This window comes from Neodiprion lecontei, chromosome 4, assembly GCF_021901455.1.
Source record: "Neodiprion lecontei isolate iyNeoLeco1 chromosome 4, iyNeoLeco1.1, whole genome shotgun sequence".
In the NCBI taxonomy this organism is placed as follows: Eukaryota; Metazoa; Arthropoda; class Insecta; order Hymenoptera; family Diprionidae; genus Neodiprion; species Neodiprion lecontei.
In genome coordinates, this window is record NC_060263.1 from 5626776 (window position 1) to 5643355 (window position 16580).

The 16580-nt window shown below is 44.4% G+C and overlaps 2 protein-coding genes across 3 annotated transcripts in view; both read left to right on the plus strand.

Annotated features, from left to right (window-relative positions):
- LOC107226208 (transmembrane protein 132E) overlaps positions 1-16580 on the plus strand; it is a 205665-nt gene that overhangs the window by 87741 nt on the left and 101344 nt on the right. The gene's annotated exons all lie outside the window — the stretch shown is intronic.
- LOC107225462 (phospholipase A2-like) lies at positions 10528-12623 on the plus strand. Its single transcript, XM_015665945.2, has 4 exons — positions 10528-10779; positions 11874-12033; positions 12142-12294; positions 12456-12623. The coding sequence occupies exons 1-4, from the start codon at positions 10626-10628 to the stop codon at positions 12535-12537; spliced, it is 549 nt and encodes a 182-aa protein (XP_015521431.1). The 5' UTR covers positions 10528-10625; the 3' UTR covers positions 12538-12623.

Here is a 16580-nt window from a genome sequence, read left to right on the forward strand (position 1 = left end):
ACCGATGTCGCTAATTCTGTTTGGTTTCGATTGATAATTTCTTGGTGGGTAGACGAAACTTGTTGGTATAAAGCTATCGAGGATATCGAAATTGGAACTCGAGTAAACACTCCGCTAATCTATCCGTAGCAAGTTTATCAATCGGAACTTCAGGCTCGTGTCGTGACCATGAAGGTCGGTCTTTACCAGAGTTTCTGAATCCTCCAGAGCTCCGACCAGCCCGTAGAGCTTCCCGAATCCTCGTCCGAGATCAGCAGCGGGGACAACGTTCAAGAAGACGGAATCCAGCCCTGCTCGTCGAGGAAGATCGACAATCGTCGCACCTCCTCGAGCATCTCTCGGGACCCCGAAGACCAACCGGACACGAGAAAGTCAGATCGATCAAGCAGGTCTTCGTCCATCGCCGTGAGTCCGACCGACGATCAAGCATCGTTGACCCCTGGTAGCTCGAGGCCAGCTTCACCTTCTGTCAGGGTAAACCGAACTTCCGTATCCGGGGGTTCGACGGATCGTGGAAAGACAGAACATGTCGGGACGAAATTGGAGGACGATCTTGACCAGGAGGACGTGGACGCCACCGAAGTCTTCGAGGTGTTTCAGGTACAACGATTCGATTTCTATTCGCTGGCTCTCTCAGAGCTTGCAAGCTATTGGTAAATTTCCATAGGGATACGGGGAGGAGGAACGGGAGGAAGGAATGGCCGACATGGAGACTTACGAGCCGATCGGACTTGAGACTTTGCTCGAGGGAATCTGCGAGTGCCTCGAACCCGTCGATGAAAAACGGACCGAGACTCCGCCTCCACCCGACCCCGTCGAGGAGTTCCTCGAGCGAATGCGATGCGCCTTTCCACCACCCTTCGTCAATCCCGTTCTCCACGGTATCGGACCCGTCGTACCCCAGCACCGGGTCACCGCTGTTTGCCTCTGGCTAACCGATTGCGCCCGACGTCAGGCCGGCCTTGTTGGCCCTCGTAACATACGCCATTTTCTATGCCCTTCTCTGGAAGAACGCTCGATGTACGAGGAGGCTGAGGAAACCCTCTATAAGTCTCCTTGATCGAGAATATAATTTATTTCCTGTTTCGTCGGTATTAAAAAAGAAAGGAACATCAAAAACTGTCTCACCAAGGAGCAGTTGTTGCAAATTTTTTTCGCGGATAAAAACAACCGCGTTGTTTGAAAACATCGAAAACAAAACGCCTCGCGAAAATTTACAACGACAGAATTATCCGCTTTCAACGTAAATAAGAGTGGCACCGGTATAGGACGGCTGGGAAACTGCTGTTTACGCAGGGTTTGTTGGATAGCGAAAATGTAACAAGGGTGCTGCGCATTAACGCTCTTCTGAGTGGGGACACGAGGGAGGCAAAGAGACCTTTTAAATTTAGTACTTGACCAGCGTTTTACGGCGAGAGGCGTAAACACCCTTCCGCAAGGTATTAACCCCATCTAAAAATACACTTCCGCCCTCTGTAGCCGCTTCCGTGCATAGTTTTTCCAGGAATGTTATTTCACTTTACTCGAACGATTAAATGGATTTCTTTTAGATTCGTTTCTTTTAACGGTCAGCTTTAAGTTAGATCGAACAACGCGTGTAACTAAACTGAGAAATTGTGGACTATCCGTTATGCCGAAATCGAAACGTATCGAAATTTTCAGGCAGCTGCTCTTCGAAACACGGTGGAAATTCTTGTCATGTTGGTTCTCTTGTGCATATAGAAACAGAAACAACTTCGAGGATACGCGACTGTCGTCCCCCTGTTTTCCTCCCTTATTCGTATAGATTAGCGCAGAGAGAATTTGGGCAAACGGTAGCTGAACAAACAGGCCAGGGCATGGCATCTGCCTCGAAATACACCGTCCAAAGAGCACATTTCCCTTTCCCGGTACAGAATTACAAGATTAAGCGTTATCTCAGCTTCGGTCTGACTCCCTCTTCTTCAAAGACCCCGCGTTCCTCGGGAACAGAGAGATAGAGACAAAGATATAGATTTCCCTTTGCTACATTTGCCGACATCGCGGATTACCTTCGTACTATTAACATATACTGCAGTGTCGATTGCTCAAAGAACAGAATTCCGGAGTACACCTAGATATTATGTTGACTTAGAATGGGCCAATTTCTTTTTGTTCCTTCTATTTACACTCCTGAAAATATTTCGAGAGTAACGCGTTTTGGATTTGGAGTGTGTAAAGTTGCGGTCTGCAGCTAAGCGGATGATGAAAGGAGATACCGAGTTTTTCCGTTACCGTTTCCTTTTCTCTTTCTTCTCCTTCTTCTTGTTCTTCTTCTTCTTCTTCTTCTTCTTCTTCTTCTTCTTCGTTCCAACACCGCATTCTAAGTGCATGGGTACACAGTCGAGCATCCGTTAGTGAAGGACACTGCGGGGGTGGGAGTGAAAACTCTGGTTGTATAGATGAGAGTTGTAGTTGCAGATTCTCTAGGGTGCCCGTCGGGTTCTCGCCTGCATCTGCCCCTCTCTGGAGCTATTTTGCTGATGGTTGGAAGTCCTTCTTTAAAAAAAGAATACTCTATGAACGTGCGGAGCGTTGTGAGCTAGGGAAATTGCTATGTTCACTGGTAGAAGTATGTGTGTGTGTGCGTATAAATGTAAATGTCGACTCAGATGGGATGGAATCAATGGAATAATTTTACAGCGCGGTTTCATTATCTAGGAACGTTTCATGCACAAAGACGTAACGGTTATGACGATGACGATGATGATTATTATGTGAGAATATACAATAGTGAAATTGGTCTCCGCCTCTAGGGGTTTTTGAGCGGTGAAAAAAAACGAGAAGAAATTATCCGGACACGACGGAAAATTCCTGTGAAAATCGCACCGAACGTGTAACGAGGGGTCAACCTGAGGGCATAAATTAATTTATGGCATGTGGGCGCTCGGGTCGCTTTGCCAGCCGGCGGCGGTCGGTGTTAAGCTTCATTAGCTCTGCCTTGTGTTTGAACCAGTAGACGGCGCTGCTACCCTGCCGATGCAGGAATCGCTTCACGGTTGCTGGACACGAATTATTCGGGACTCACTCGTGCGGGCGAACATATTTTATCTACGTTTAATGCCAATTCGCATCGCTGCTGATTCGCGCTGTTCTACCTTTGTTCCCCGAAACATCGCAGCTGTGCGATGAAAGGAAGGAGCCTGAAATTGCTGTCACCTATATCGGACCGATTGTCGAGCCAACGGATCCAAATTTAGTCCTTCCTATTCTCCAGGTCATCACAAGCAGTAGCAGCAGCAGCAGTAGCTGACTCGATTGGTCGCAGAAAGGATATCTTCAACCACCGACAATGCCCCGGAGGAATCCATTGTCGCTGACGTTTGCTAAAGGAATTTCGAGCTGTCTTGACGATTGTGCGGGTAATGTCATCAAAGAAATGTCCCTTGGGGGAACTGAAGCTCACGCGTCCCTCTCTTCCCCCCCCCCCACTATCTCCATTTCATTGTATCCGCAATGTAAGGACCAACAGCCAAGGTTGTTTAGTTACGTATGACTTTGCCACGATCAAAAAGAAACCCGTGAAATAAGTATATCGCGATGGTCATTTCGGGGGTGCATCAGGGCGCGTTTATTTGGCACCACCAGGTTAATTACTCAATTCACCCCTAATCGCGTCCTCCTCTTGGAAAACATTCCAAGCGTAAAAAATAACCCGACGTTATGAACGTCCACCTGCAATATCGGGCTGTGGAGGCCACCGCCTTTCCCCAGCGGTTATGAACAACGGGGTGGTTGAATTTCGCTCGGCTGTCTTGATTCCGCCGGATGCTTGCCAGAACCTTGCGGTGATAATGTATGGCGTTAGCCCGGCTCTCCTACCGCCGTAGATTCACGCCTAGGGCGCTACCAGGCCGGGAAGCCACGATCCAACGAGAGCCGGACTGGCAGTGAGGCATTGCTCTCGCGTTCCAACGACCTTCCCGCAACAAACAGGTGATACATTGCCCCACATATTGCTCTCGCTATCCTCCTCCCTCGCGCCTCGCCGAGACCTCTGTCAAACTTCTTGACCTTGGTACCACATTAGACGATGAGAGGGCCCCTTATCCTCAAGAGTTCCAATTCCATCATGGTCGAACAGAACCTGTCCACACTACGGCCGTTTGAACCGACGAGACTCCTCGTAACGAAGGATCTGAATTCCGACCAAGAACCTATGCTTAGCTGACCTCAAAACCTTTGAGGTCCGCCTTTGAAAGGATTTTATAGCTATTAAGATCGGGCTACCTATTCGGTTAAGCGAGCAACCCGCATGAAAGGAAGGCGGGTCAAAGTGGCCAATCAAATGACCCCACTCGCCTCATTTACCTCCAAGCAACGCAATGCCATAACAGTACGACGTCGGAGAGGAACTGTGTAATTCAGATCCTCAAGGATGACGGGAGGAAGACTGCGTTGGGTGCAGCCGTGTATACCGGGGGAAATGAGAACAATAAATCACCCGGTTAGGACGAAACGTCACAGTGGCTTGTTAAACGCAGCCCTGATGTGCCGCCAAAACCGAGCTTCCCTCCCTCCGTTTCGTCTCTGGATTTTCGCCAAGTTATCCCTCGACGTTTGGTTTACGTACAATATGAACGGGGTAATTAACATTCTGCCGTTACAAGCATTATCACCCCCCATCCCGTCGGAATATCTTTCCCCGAGCGAAATAAGACTGGCACCTTTATTTCCACCCATCAACTCTCATCTCGTACTGCTATTTTACCTCTTCCTCTCCCTCCCTCTCTCTCTCTCTCTCTCTCTGCTCGAGGCGGGCACTTTACTGCAAACCATCTCTTTTGCTTGCGCTTTGTACGAGAGATTTAACGACTAACGGTGCATTCGTATTCGCGTTCGAGCTGCACTATCGCCTTCTCCCAGCCGGTTCCATCTGTACTGTGTATGTATACAAATTTTGCCGATTGTTTGAAACGCGGCAGGCCGGCAACGAGGTTTGTTCCGTTCAATTCAATGTCGGGAGCACCACTTTGCCTTGCGGTGTAAGGCGCCAGACCGACCAACCGGGATACGTTAGTTTAATTGGCACGTCAGTTCTTTCATTAAATCTCATTGATCGGCACACTCTGCTATTTATTTCAATCAATTCGTGCACTTTGTGAAATGAACAACGCAGATAAGTGAAATGATTAATCACCACCAGCAGAAATGGCGTTCAGTTATACTTCGCATCTGTACACGTTATACCTGTAGGGTTATATCGATCACGTTCCTGTTCATTCGAAATACGATTCTGTGTATTACTTTTCACGATTCCTCTCGCTAACAGAGAATCGACTATAATATGTATGTCGAACTGTGTTTCAATGCAATTATTAACACTTGATTGATTGCAATTAATTTAGTATTTCAAACTGCAAAGAGAAGCAGAATCTTTTAAAGTTTATACTTCGGTGCGTTACTTTTTTCTTCGCCGTCTCTCTCGTCATTCGAATGCTCATTTTCTGCGTAAAATCTTTTTTGAAATAACATTTTTTCTTCGGTGCGTTCCTCGTTATGCACCCGGAACTTCATCGTCTTTTCATAAATTTAACCGTTAACCGTTGCTGCGTCCCTTCGGTCTGTGAAAACTGAGCAACGTTGTACGGTCGCTGCAGGGAGGGTTAAAGTTTGGAATTTGTCCCGAACCCTTTACCCAAGTCCCTTCTTATCTTATCTAACATGTATTCCAAACCGGGCTTATGAGGAATGGTGTATTTACGGTATGGTATACCTACAAGATCGTGTCGAATCAAAAGACGAAGCCGCGATTTCAGGGACGAAATATCGTCGTCGGTTGTATCTGATCGGTTTAAAATATTTTTTGTCGTGCGGGATGATCGTCATTCGTGGCAATAATTCGATACGCGTTCATTTGAAATTATTTTGCAGACTGTTTTTAGTCTGTTATTTGAAAATCGATCCTTTCCCCGTGGCAGAAAGCAACAGGAGTAAAGGTGAATCCGAGAGATGTAACGCCGGGGTAAAATCAGCTCGTGACTCCTGTGATTCTGGTATGCGTAGATGTGTAAGTATACATACATGCATGACGTGAAAAGCGCGAATACTGGTCTTCGTCTGAGGCTTTCAAAATCGTCGACTCATCACATTGCATGCACAGCACTGTTTGCGTAGGATTTTGCGGTCAGCAGTCCGGTTGTTGAATATTATCTCGAAATCCCGGAATTCCTGAACGTGCATGAATTCACATAATATATTTCACAACCCCAATCAAGCAAGCAGGCAGGCAGAAATTACAAAGTTGAGTTAATAATGTTATTTTAACGAAACATTAGGACGAAAATCAGCATTTTCTTAATTTTACGATGATTTTTAAAGAAACGGGATGTCGAAATATGAGTGTGTGTTTCGTTTTATTACGGTTTACTGAATTTCAGACAAGTCAAAAATCGCGGAACAACAATTTTTTCCTCGACATGAATCTTTACGATAACGTTATTTAACTTCAGCGTGATCAAGAATTAAGGTGACAAGGCCACGAATCCGAAAGTTTTGGAATACAAATTGGACACGCTCACAAAATTCTAGTCTCGCGGGACCGTGAATCTGATACAGCTAATAAGTCAAATGGCTATATTGAATATACTTTAATTAAATATTTGCACGCGATGTTGATTCATAACGATAATAAATGCTAAATTCGGTGTAAACATATAATTCGAGCATCGATTTATTTCGTTGATTTTATACGTAGGTATGTTTGGGTATATTTATAGATCGCTGTACAACGTATTCCTCGTGATTTTGCATATCGTTATTTGAAAATTCACGTCTCTGATTTGCATGCCGATATTTTCACTATGCCAATAATTCACAGCAGGAAGTTTTATTCCGTACGAGTGAATGCCAAGAATGTGAGTGAGTTTAAACAATCTCTTTGTTCGATTGATACAAATTAAAGATTGACTTTACAGCGAGATCGATTATCGCGATAATTAGTTCATCAACCTTTGAACTTCAACACCGCGTTCTGTGCTTTCGTTTGCACTGCATAATAGTACAAAATCATATCAAATGCTTCGGTAGTTTACGCAATTTCATCCGGAGTTGTAGCAAATTTACCGATCAATTATTGATTGCGAGTAAACGTTATGCATTTGAGTAATCAAATGATAATTTGATAAAGTAGGTGATGGATAGCAGCAGAAACCCGACGGTCCAAATCACCAAATGTTGAACGAATGATAATTATTCACATCAGTGGCGTGTATCTGTTTTTCAATGGTTCTTTTTTTTTCACTCTCCTCTTTTTGTTGTGTTTCAATTTCACCTCGCTTTGTTGATTAAAATATGAATAAGTCACACGCTTCGATGCGAGGACTGTTTTCCACTTGGGAAAATTCTACCTGTATATATATAATACGATTATTATCGTCGTTATGATCATAACGGTATATTGTTATCACGATATAATTTATTTGACAATGAAACTAAAACTGCCGTCGAGCTGCTCGCTATTGCTGCTGCTGGTGCTGCAGCAGTAATGAGGCGACGAGCAATGCATATTATATTATTCGTGCGTAAAATTTTGCACTCGGAAATTTAATTATTTCGTATATAATAATATATTTACGGACGCGGACGTGGAATGCAATACCCTACTTTTGCACAGGTATGCATGTTTTCAATTTTCACACATATTTAACTGTGTTGAATTTTTTCTCTTTTTTCACCGTACAGGAACGGATCGTTTCAAATATAATCAACGAGCTTTTTCAACGTCTGGTAATATATATATATATATATGTACGTTTTTCACTTGTATATGAAAAAATCCGAACAAACTGTGTAAACGCGATGAAATCAAAGGCTTGGAAAAGATAATCTATACATACGATCCATCGATGTCAATACGTGTTATCAACGTGTCTGCACTTTTGATGTGTACGCCCGATTTGTTTCGATCAATTTTCATAATAACGCCACCCTGAAAGGCTTGCGGATTTCTTTGTCAGCTATCCGGATAACGCGAACGGTCGAGTCGTTTTTCGCGTCTACGATAATTGGAAGCATAACACACCGCATGCCGATTTCACCGATGCAACGAGTTCCAGCACGTCGACGACGTGGAATTGGGATAAAGAAGAGATATAATAAAAAAAAACCCTCGCATTCGCTAATGTATCACGAACAACCCCGTTTTATTAAAGAAAAAAAAAAAAGAAAGAAAAACAAAAACAACTTTCCGACCGGTCGTTACACAAGCGAGTCGTAAAAACTGTCGTTACAAGCGAGTGCAACGTACGCACCCTCACATATTTACGTGTAATGCATTCACGTTGTGTAAATACCAGTGCATTCATAGCTATCTTTTACCCAGTAAACGTGATATTGCGTATTGTATGCATTTTCGTATTTCAGTCAATGTTGCGAAAGGATGAGGAGGCGAGGCTTCGTTATCGTTGGCGAAATTTTTGATTAAAATATCAAAGGACCCTGGTACCGTTGCAGGTTGCCTTAAATAACGATCATCCCGCTTCTGATCTACATTACATAAATATCTGCATAAGGCATCTCTAGACACGCGTGATCCGTCAGGCACTAATCCCCGAGTTACACGCTTCAAACAACACACGCGAGCTGTGTATTTACATAACAATATCTAATTTCGCTTTGCGGCGGGTGGCCTGGTGGGTAATACTGCTGGAAGTTACCCCCTGTACTACGCTAGAGATGAAAGCTTGCCTTGGGAAGAGGATGTGGAAGAGGAGGAGAGTCGTTAAATTTTGCGGCACCTACTCGCGGGCATCAAAATGCAGAGTGGGCATCTGTCCGTTGGGATAATGGAAGATGCGGGGTCGTCATCTAGTATTTTATCAATGGGCTTTGGACCGCTGGCCTCCCCCCCCCCCCCCCCCCCCACTCCTCCCTTCCCTCATCTTCTTGAGTAGTTCTCTTCGCGGCGCTTCTTCCACCTTTCGCCAACTTCCTCATCGCACACACGCGGTAGCCACACCGTCATCACCGCCGGGACAACCTTCGCTAGATCAAAGGGACACCCTTACAGACTATCCTCTCCTCTCGGCTCTCCCGGCATCAAGAGAATCGTGCCGCCCATGTTCGGAACGGTCCGGGAATGGCAAAGGAGGGTTCGCTTCTCTCTACCACTCATCCACCCTTCGCGTTATTAAGCCAGTGCCGCATCCCAAGGGTGTTTCGTTAGCCGACTGGCTCGGGTACATGACGTCTCATGGACACGTTTGCTCTCGTGACAACGCCGTGCGCCGGTAGGAGGCGAAATTTCAAACGATCAAAATTCAGACCGACCAATATTGCGTAAAATGTGAACAAGGTAGAAATTGCGCGAAATTGTTCCGGGTGGTTCGGCACTTCGATCCTTTGGTAATTTGAATTATTTCGGGGTAGTGGCGACCTCCCTTTCCCAAAGCGACGCGGAGAATACTCGGCTGAATGGTCAATCCGAATTTCAACCCTCCTTCTGACTTGGAAATTCGCTCTGCGATACCATCGAAACAAACCGTTCGTTTGGGAGACATGAAATCCAGCGCGGATCGAGCGATTAACGGACATCGGTTAACGAGAAAACTACTACCGGGACCAGTTTTTACTGGACCATGTATACGCAGGATGGGTGGAAAAAGAACGAAAGAACAAAGGCAAATAAACGTTTCTCGCTGGATGCCGAATGGTAATGACTGTTTTCTCTCTCTCTGTCTCTCTCTCTCGCTCTCCATCTATTTCGAAATTGGTTACCCCTGCCGCATACTCGAGCTGCGCCTACAACGCCACACCGCACTTTCAAGTATTCAAGCCGGTAAAGCCCTGCGGGCACGGAAGTGGTTCACGATAGGGTTACTCAGGGGTGGTGCTCGCCTTCGTTTATACCAACGTATCTTCTCCCTCTCTTTTTCCACTTTGGTCCCCCTTTTCCGGGAGGGACTCTGCAGGGGTCAACTTGGACCGCAACTAAGCTTTCATGTTCATACATATTCTTACGTATGTATACGCAACCGGGGTGTCGCGTTTTGGTATTTAAATGTAAATTACCATCACCCAACTTTTCCCCCCTCTCCGTTTCTCGAGGACATATTTTAACCACGTTTAAACAGCTTCTCGCCACAGGTTTAATTATTTTTGTGTTTTTTTTTTTCTTTTTCCTTCCGCCTTTCCTTTTGCATTTGGTTCGCTTTAATCCGATTTTCTTTACTTTCCGTTTTTAGGTCATAGTGGTTTTGCATAGTCACTATACCGAAAACTATATAACTTGTTGTGATATTGAACTGCAAAACATGTGTTTTGAGAATGAGGACGATCACGTTTCACGACGCTCTAGAATCGGGTACGCCGGGTTTGTTAACAAACATTGGTAGCCGCGATTATAGGCGACTACCTCTGGTACCTTATCGCGCGGTTTCCGCATTTTCAGATTCGAAAACCGCGTGATGCCAGATAACAAGCTGGGTCGACGTCGTCCGTAATCACGACTCACGTACGCTTTGATTAAGAATTAGGTTAATTATATCTGTTATAAGTTGGTACGTCTCGAGCACCGCGATGGTTAGTTTGACGCTGAACATCCCTCGAAACCGAGCTCACATCGGTCTGGCACCTTTTTTTTCCTCTCCGTCTCCCTTTCCTCAATAATGGCTGGTACTTCGCAGTTTCTAATACTTCTCTGCGCCGCGTTCCGGCTCTCCGGTTCCTGGGTCATTAGAACGGATGTTCTGGACATCGAGGCGGTTGACACTAACGACCTACGTGAAACCAGACGAGAACGCTTGAATTTGATCTTTCCCGGTGAGTAGAGAGCGCCGGTACGTCCTGCCTACCAATTATCCAGGGTTTGTTAATTTTCGGTTATAAACCGTCGCTGGGCCTCTTGACCTCCCTTCCGTCCTTCCCTCTCCCTCTCTTCACCTCTTCTCTTTTCAATCGATTACCCGAGAGACGGACACTTGCTCGTTTCATCCGACCGTTTCAAACCTTATTGACGCTTCGTTCGCAAGCTCAAACAGTGCGTAGTACCTCGTTCACCAAATTGTTCAATCTAATTATCCTCCTGGTAAGTTCTCCCGATCGTTATTCCGTTTGATCGCACTACCTGGTAACGATTCATTTCCAACACCGCGGCTCGATTATAGCCGAATTGGTCGCGTGTCCTCGGCTTATTCGACATCGAAAATTTACATTCCTATCAACGACGGTTTATATATAATTTAGGGTGGTCCTGAAAAAGGTAATTTTCGAATTTCTACCGACTCACCCCCCAAATTGACTCCAGATGATTCAAAAATAATTCCATAATTTCTTCAAATTTTTATCTCAACTCTAACTCGAGCCTCAAAGAGGGTGGATTCCATTCAACCCTTTCAGAGGCATATCAAATCTACCCAACGGATTTACATTAAATTTCATGTTGGCGGGTTTCTTGGGTCGCTAATTACGAATCTGAACTCAAAATTTGAAAATTCAAAATGCCCGACCCAATATGGTCGAGCGAAATCCGAAAAGTCATTTGATTTCGATAAAACTCGGTACTCAAGTGTTTTTGATATCGCTGATCATGAATCTGAACTCAAAATTACAAAATCAAATACGACAATACCAAGTGACTTAGGATTTGGTCCTCCGTATTGGAACCGTTACTTTAAATTTCCAAATTTTGAGTTCAGATTCGTAATCAGCGATCCAAAAAAACCCTTTATACCTAGTTTCATCCAAATCCGTTCGGTAGATTTCATGTGAAAATGCACCCTCTTTGGGGCACGCGTTAGAGTTGAGATAAAAATCTGATTTGGGTGGCCAGCCGGTGGAAATTCAAAGAAATTCGAAAAAAATCTTTTTAAAGACGGCCCTAATACATGTAATTTCTCCACTTCTTCTCACTTCAGGTACCAAGTGGTGCGGAAGTGGTAACGTTGCTGACAATTACGACGATCTCGGTACCTTCGCGGAGTCTGATGCTTGCTGCCGTACGCACGATCATTGCGAAGACATCATCGAAGCAATGGATACTAAATTCAATCTAACCAATCCGTCGTTTTATACAAGGTTCATCATCGCTTGTCGATAATATTTTCTGAGGCAAAGCTGTTTGGCAGCATTTCTCGGTACATAAATCTCTCGTTATCAAATCACTTAATTGTCGTATATTTAAAGGGTGCACTGTTCGTGCGATGAGAAATTTTACGACTGTCTTCACGGTTCTCCGGACGAAATTGGCGACAAGGTGGGAATATTGTACTTCAGTTTCCTAGGCACCAAGTGCTTCCGTAACGATTATCCGATCGTTGGTTGCAAGCGTTACCACCCGTAAGTTCGGCCACCCCTTTTAATTTTCTCTCCCGCATCCGGTTTTCCGATTGCCCGTGTTTCCTCGGGCTGGTAAATCCGAGGCTTTACCCTAAACGCGAACGGAATGGGACTGAAAAAAGTTGAAGGAACTGAGCGGAATACCGGGTGGTTGTTTCCAGGTACCCGAAACGTTGCCTCGAGTACGAACTGGACGAGAGCCAACCGATGATGTACCAGTGGTTTGACGTCCCTCTGTACTGACATACGCTGGGATGAGAAAAATCCATTCGACGTGGCCTCCGGACGAACCTTTTCGCAGTGTCACGTTTCTTTGAATAAAAACACATTTACGACATTCGATATTGCGCAGCTTCGTTGTCCGATGTTTTCATTCGTACCATCCCTTGACGCGTTTTCCAGCGTTCTTTAATTCCGTCCTTTAGCGAAGAAGACACTGATCTCCCGAAACTTTTTCGAATACTGATGTTTATAAATTACAGAGTTTCGACTTTGGCCACGTCGGTAGGTACTGTATATTCGAGCGTGAAAATTTTCCAAAGATAAATCTCTGCGGATCGGGAGAAGTGCGGATTCAACTTTCGCATAAGCAATGGAAACGGAACGGTAGGTATGCAACGACAAAGAAAAAAAAAAAAAAACTGAGAATCCTCGCCTCTCGCATACCTTCGGAAACTTTAAACCGACTCCTCGTTTCTCAGGTCCCATATTTCCCAGTTGAATCGTCGAGGTGGGCTCGATAAAAATTCGTCCAACTTTAAGAGAGCGGTTATTAGGTCCAACCGAGGGAAACTCAGATCGGAAGTAAAGGCGCGAGAGGCGGTGAACCGGGAGGAACAGAATGCGAAGGTCGGCACTCGATCATGCATGCGGCAAAGTAGGTACGGAGGCCAAAGCCCCTCTTCTCACCCGCACATCATCGATCCATCGTTGTCTGCGAATCTCTCTATAAGCGGTCATATTTCCTTCTACTCTCCGGATTTCCCTTCAGCTACTTTTCTACCCCGATACAATCCGTGTGTATCCGTGTATATACGTTACATGTATGTAAAAATATTTTATGGATTCACTCTACTCCCGTTTCCCCTCTGACCCATCATCGTAGCCTCGATATTTTCCTTATCTCGTCGCATTTGTATTGCCCTTTTTTCTTTCTTTTCATTTTTTTTTTTTTTTTTTTTGAAATACCTTTTACAACCGTATCACTCGTCGCGACGCAACGAGTAGGTACGTAATCTTATCGAATGTGTGCATTACGTATAAGACATTAAACGCAAACTGTTTTCGTACAAATTTCATATTCCTGGTGAAAATAAATCTCAATCTTTCTTTTTTAATAAAGGAAAAAAAAAAAAAAGGACGAAGAAAAGTAAAGTACCGTGAAATAATAATAATATTCAGCAACATGTTACGCTATACGCCAATTTTCCGTTCATACACGTGTGTGTGTGTATATATATATACGTTTACGAGTGTATTACCCCTCGGGATCTTTTGTACCCGATGTATATTTCGGGCTACGCACACTACTTTACTTTTATACGACCGTGTATACGATATTGCAACAAACCCCGGATAAGTTTGGCTCCGATCTCATACAAGCGATGGACCAGCGCCAGAGTATCTTGGCCGGCCGACAATTGTGACTGGCAATAAATACGGATATATATTTGAAGCTAGCCGCGAGTCTCTCTGGTTCTCGTTGGGTAAGTTGGACAAATGCGAACGAGCTCAATGTACTCCGAATTTCCGTTATCCTCGGGTCTTTGGATCCACCTTCCCGATTGTAATAACACGGCGACGAGGATGGTCTTCTTTTTCCGGAATACGAAGACACATTTGTGATAAGTTGTCGGAGATTGAATTCTGTTATTATTATTTTTTTTTTCTCTCTCTCTCTTTTACGTTTCTTTTTTCCTCTTCTCCCTGCTTTCTTTTTCTCACATTTCTCCTATGTAATATCCGAAATTGAACTTGTATAATCGTTGAATATTTTCGATGAATATATTATAATTTCGGAAGTACGCTCGATAAAGAAACGGTATAATAATACCTACTCTGCAGAACTCTCTTATCGTGACGTGAATATTTTGTTAGGTTCAATTTAAAACTGTACCGGTGCGTACATCCGCCGATATTTCATACTTCGTTTCGTTTTTTACTCCTTGAAAAGCGAGAAAGCAAAATTGGGAGAAAGGGAGTTGGAGAGAAGTAGAGAGGCGGAGGTAGCACGACGTTGAATTTTGACGATGCGTATTATTAAGGCAGAAGAATGAAAGGAAAGGGGCTCGTAAAAGGCTCTGGCAAAAAGTCTCCCGTGGAAAATACATTCGGACGGTTATTTGGCCTGCAGAAGTTAAAAGGTAGGTAGGTACAATTCCCTTCCCACCCTTTATATTAAAAAGTGCGGAAAACAAAAGGATATAATTCGGTCTTTCCGCGCCGTCCAAGAAATAGGATGAATATTCTCATGGACCGTTAACAGCTTCTCGGCTCAGCCCCGCAGGTTTCAAGTCGCAACCAGGGGTCGATATTAACTCGAACCCTCGACTCGTTTCAACGCCGTCTCATTTATTAAAGGGTAGCTGAAAAATGTCTCATTCGAAAATTTACTGCAGAGACTGACGATCAAGGACTGATTACTGTGATTAGAATGTTATTCGTACTCGTCGAAAATTTTCAGGGAAACGACTTTGTCAAATCGTCGACGATTTTCAGGTGAATTTTAATCCAGCTTTTCTAGGTTATTCGTGTGTATTTTCCGCGACTTGACAGATCTTGGCCTAAAACTTAACGGAACTTGCAAAGCGAGTTAAAAATTATTTGAGATAATTTATACGAGACTAATTTAGCGTGCAGAAAGTATCCTCGGGCGAGTAATTCGCTCGTTTTTTTACCCCTGGGTCATCGGCCTTGTCCTCATTTGGCTTGATTAAAAGCTACACGATCGTCATCAACAGTAGTCGACGAAAGAGTGAGAACGAAGCGTCTTATCTCTCACTCTTTCTCTCTCTCTCTCTTCCGAGAGTGAAATTTCTTCACGTCTCGAGTTCCAACATTTACCTTTTCCTTCTTCTCCGGCTCTTCTTTTGTCTGCTATTTCGTGTCTTATTTTCACGTTCTATATTTTCTTTCCATCTTGCCTCTCTCTTTCCCGCTCCGCAATTAACAGCTGGTGCACAGAAGTTGGCGAGGAGTCAATATCACGGCTCATTGGAGTTGATTGTGCGAGGAATGAAGACGCCTACGCGAAATCTAGCATCGCGTTTATCGTATTTTTGGTGCGAAAAAAAAACACCTCTCTCCTCTTCTCTTCATTTTTATTTATTTATTTTTTTTCTTATTCTCTCTCTCTCTCTCTTGATTTTCCACTTTATCCTCTCCCCGATTCGCACGGGATCAGGGGTTAATTTTTTCAGACGCCGGAATTACGACGGGTGCTAACAACGTGTGGGCTGGACATTGCGGTTTCACGTTTACGACCGAACCTTGCCAGCTAGCCTTCAGCCAAAGCTTCGCAGGCGCGTATTTCAATTAGGTCATACTGCACACTGCATTTCGTATGCAGAACGTTATTATACACGAACCTGGTTAAACGCCTGGCGTTACTCCGCCGGAAAAAAACGTAGGTGGAAACCGCTCGTGCGGAGCGCTCTAAATTTTCATCCAAGCTTTATTCCCTTCGATAATGTTGATAATAATAATAATATCATCATCGTTACTTTTTTTTTTTAGTATTTGTCGCATTCGTATTTCTCGATGAGGCCGGATATTTCGTCGAGTATAGAAGACGAAGTGAACTGCGGGTAAAGCAGCCGCTGAAAACTGTAGAATAAGGGAGAATCAACTTCGGGGATGCGATAACGGGGTTGGAAATTAATCAGAAATTCCTTGCCGCGTCTCGTCCCGTTCCCTCCAGCTCTATCGTATTTCTCTTATTTTACCGCGATACCTACTTTTTTTCCTGCTCATTTTGTTTTATCATCATCAGGAAGTAGAAGCGGGATACCATTCCACCGAGCTTTCTCCTCGGCTTGTAATGGAAAGCAAACATCTTCGCGCCAGGTGCAACGGCGCAAGGAATTATTCTAATGAAATTGATCCCCGATGAGCCTCTGGAATCCAGGATAATAGCCCAACGTTCTTCCCCCTCGCCGCGCGACCGTTTCGTTCGCTTCTCGGGAATATAATCTCCCGGCGACAATACAGAGAGTACGGGAGGATTATTCTCTTCAATTTTCTCTTTAGATCAGTAGTATACAAAGCGATTAACTATCGACAGAATT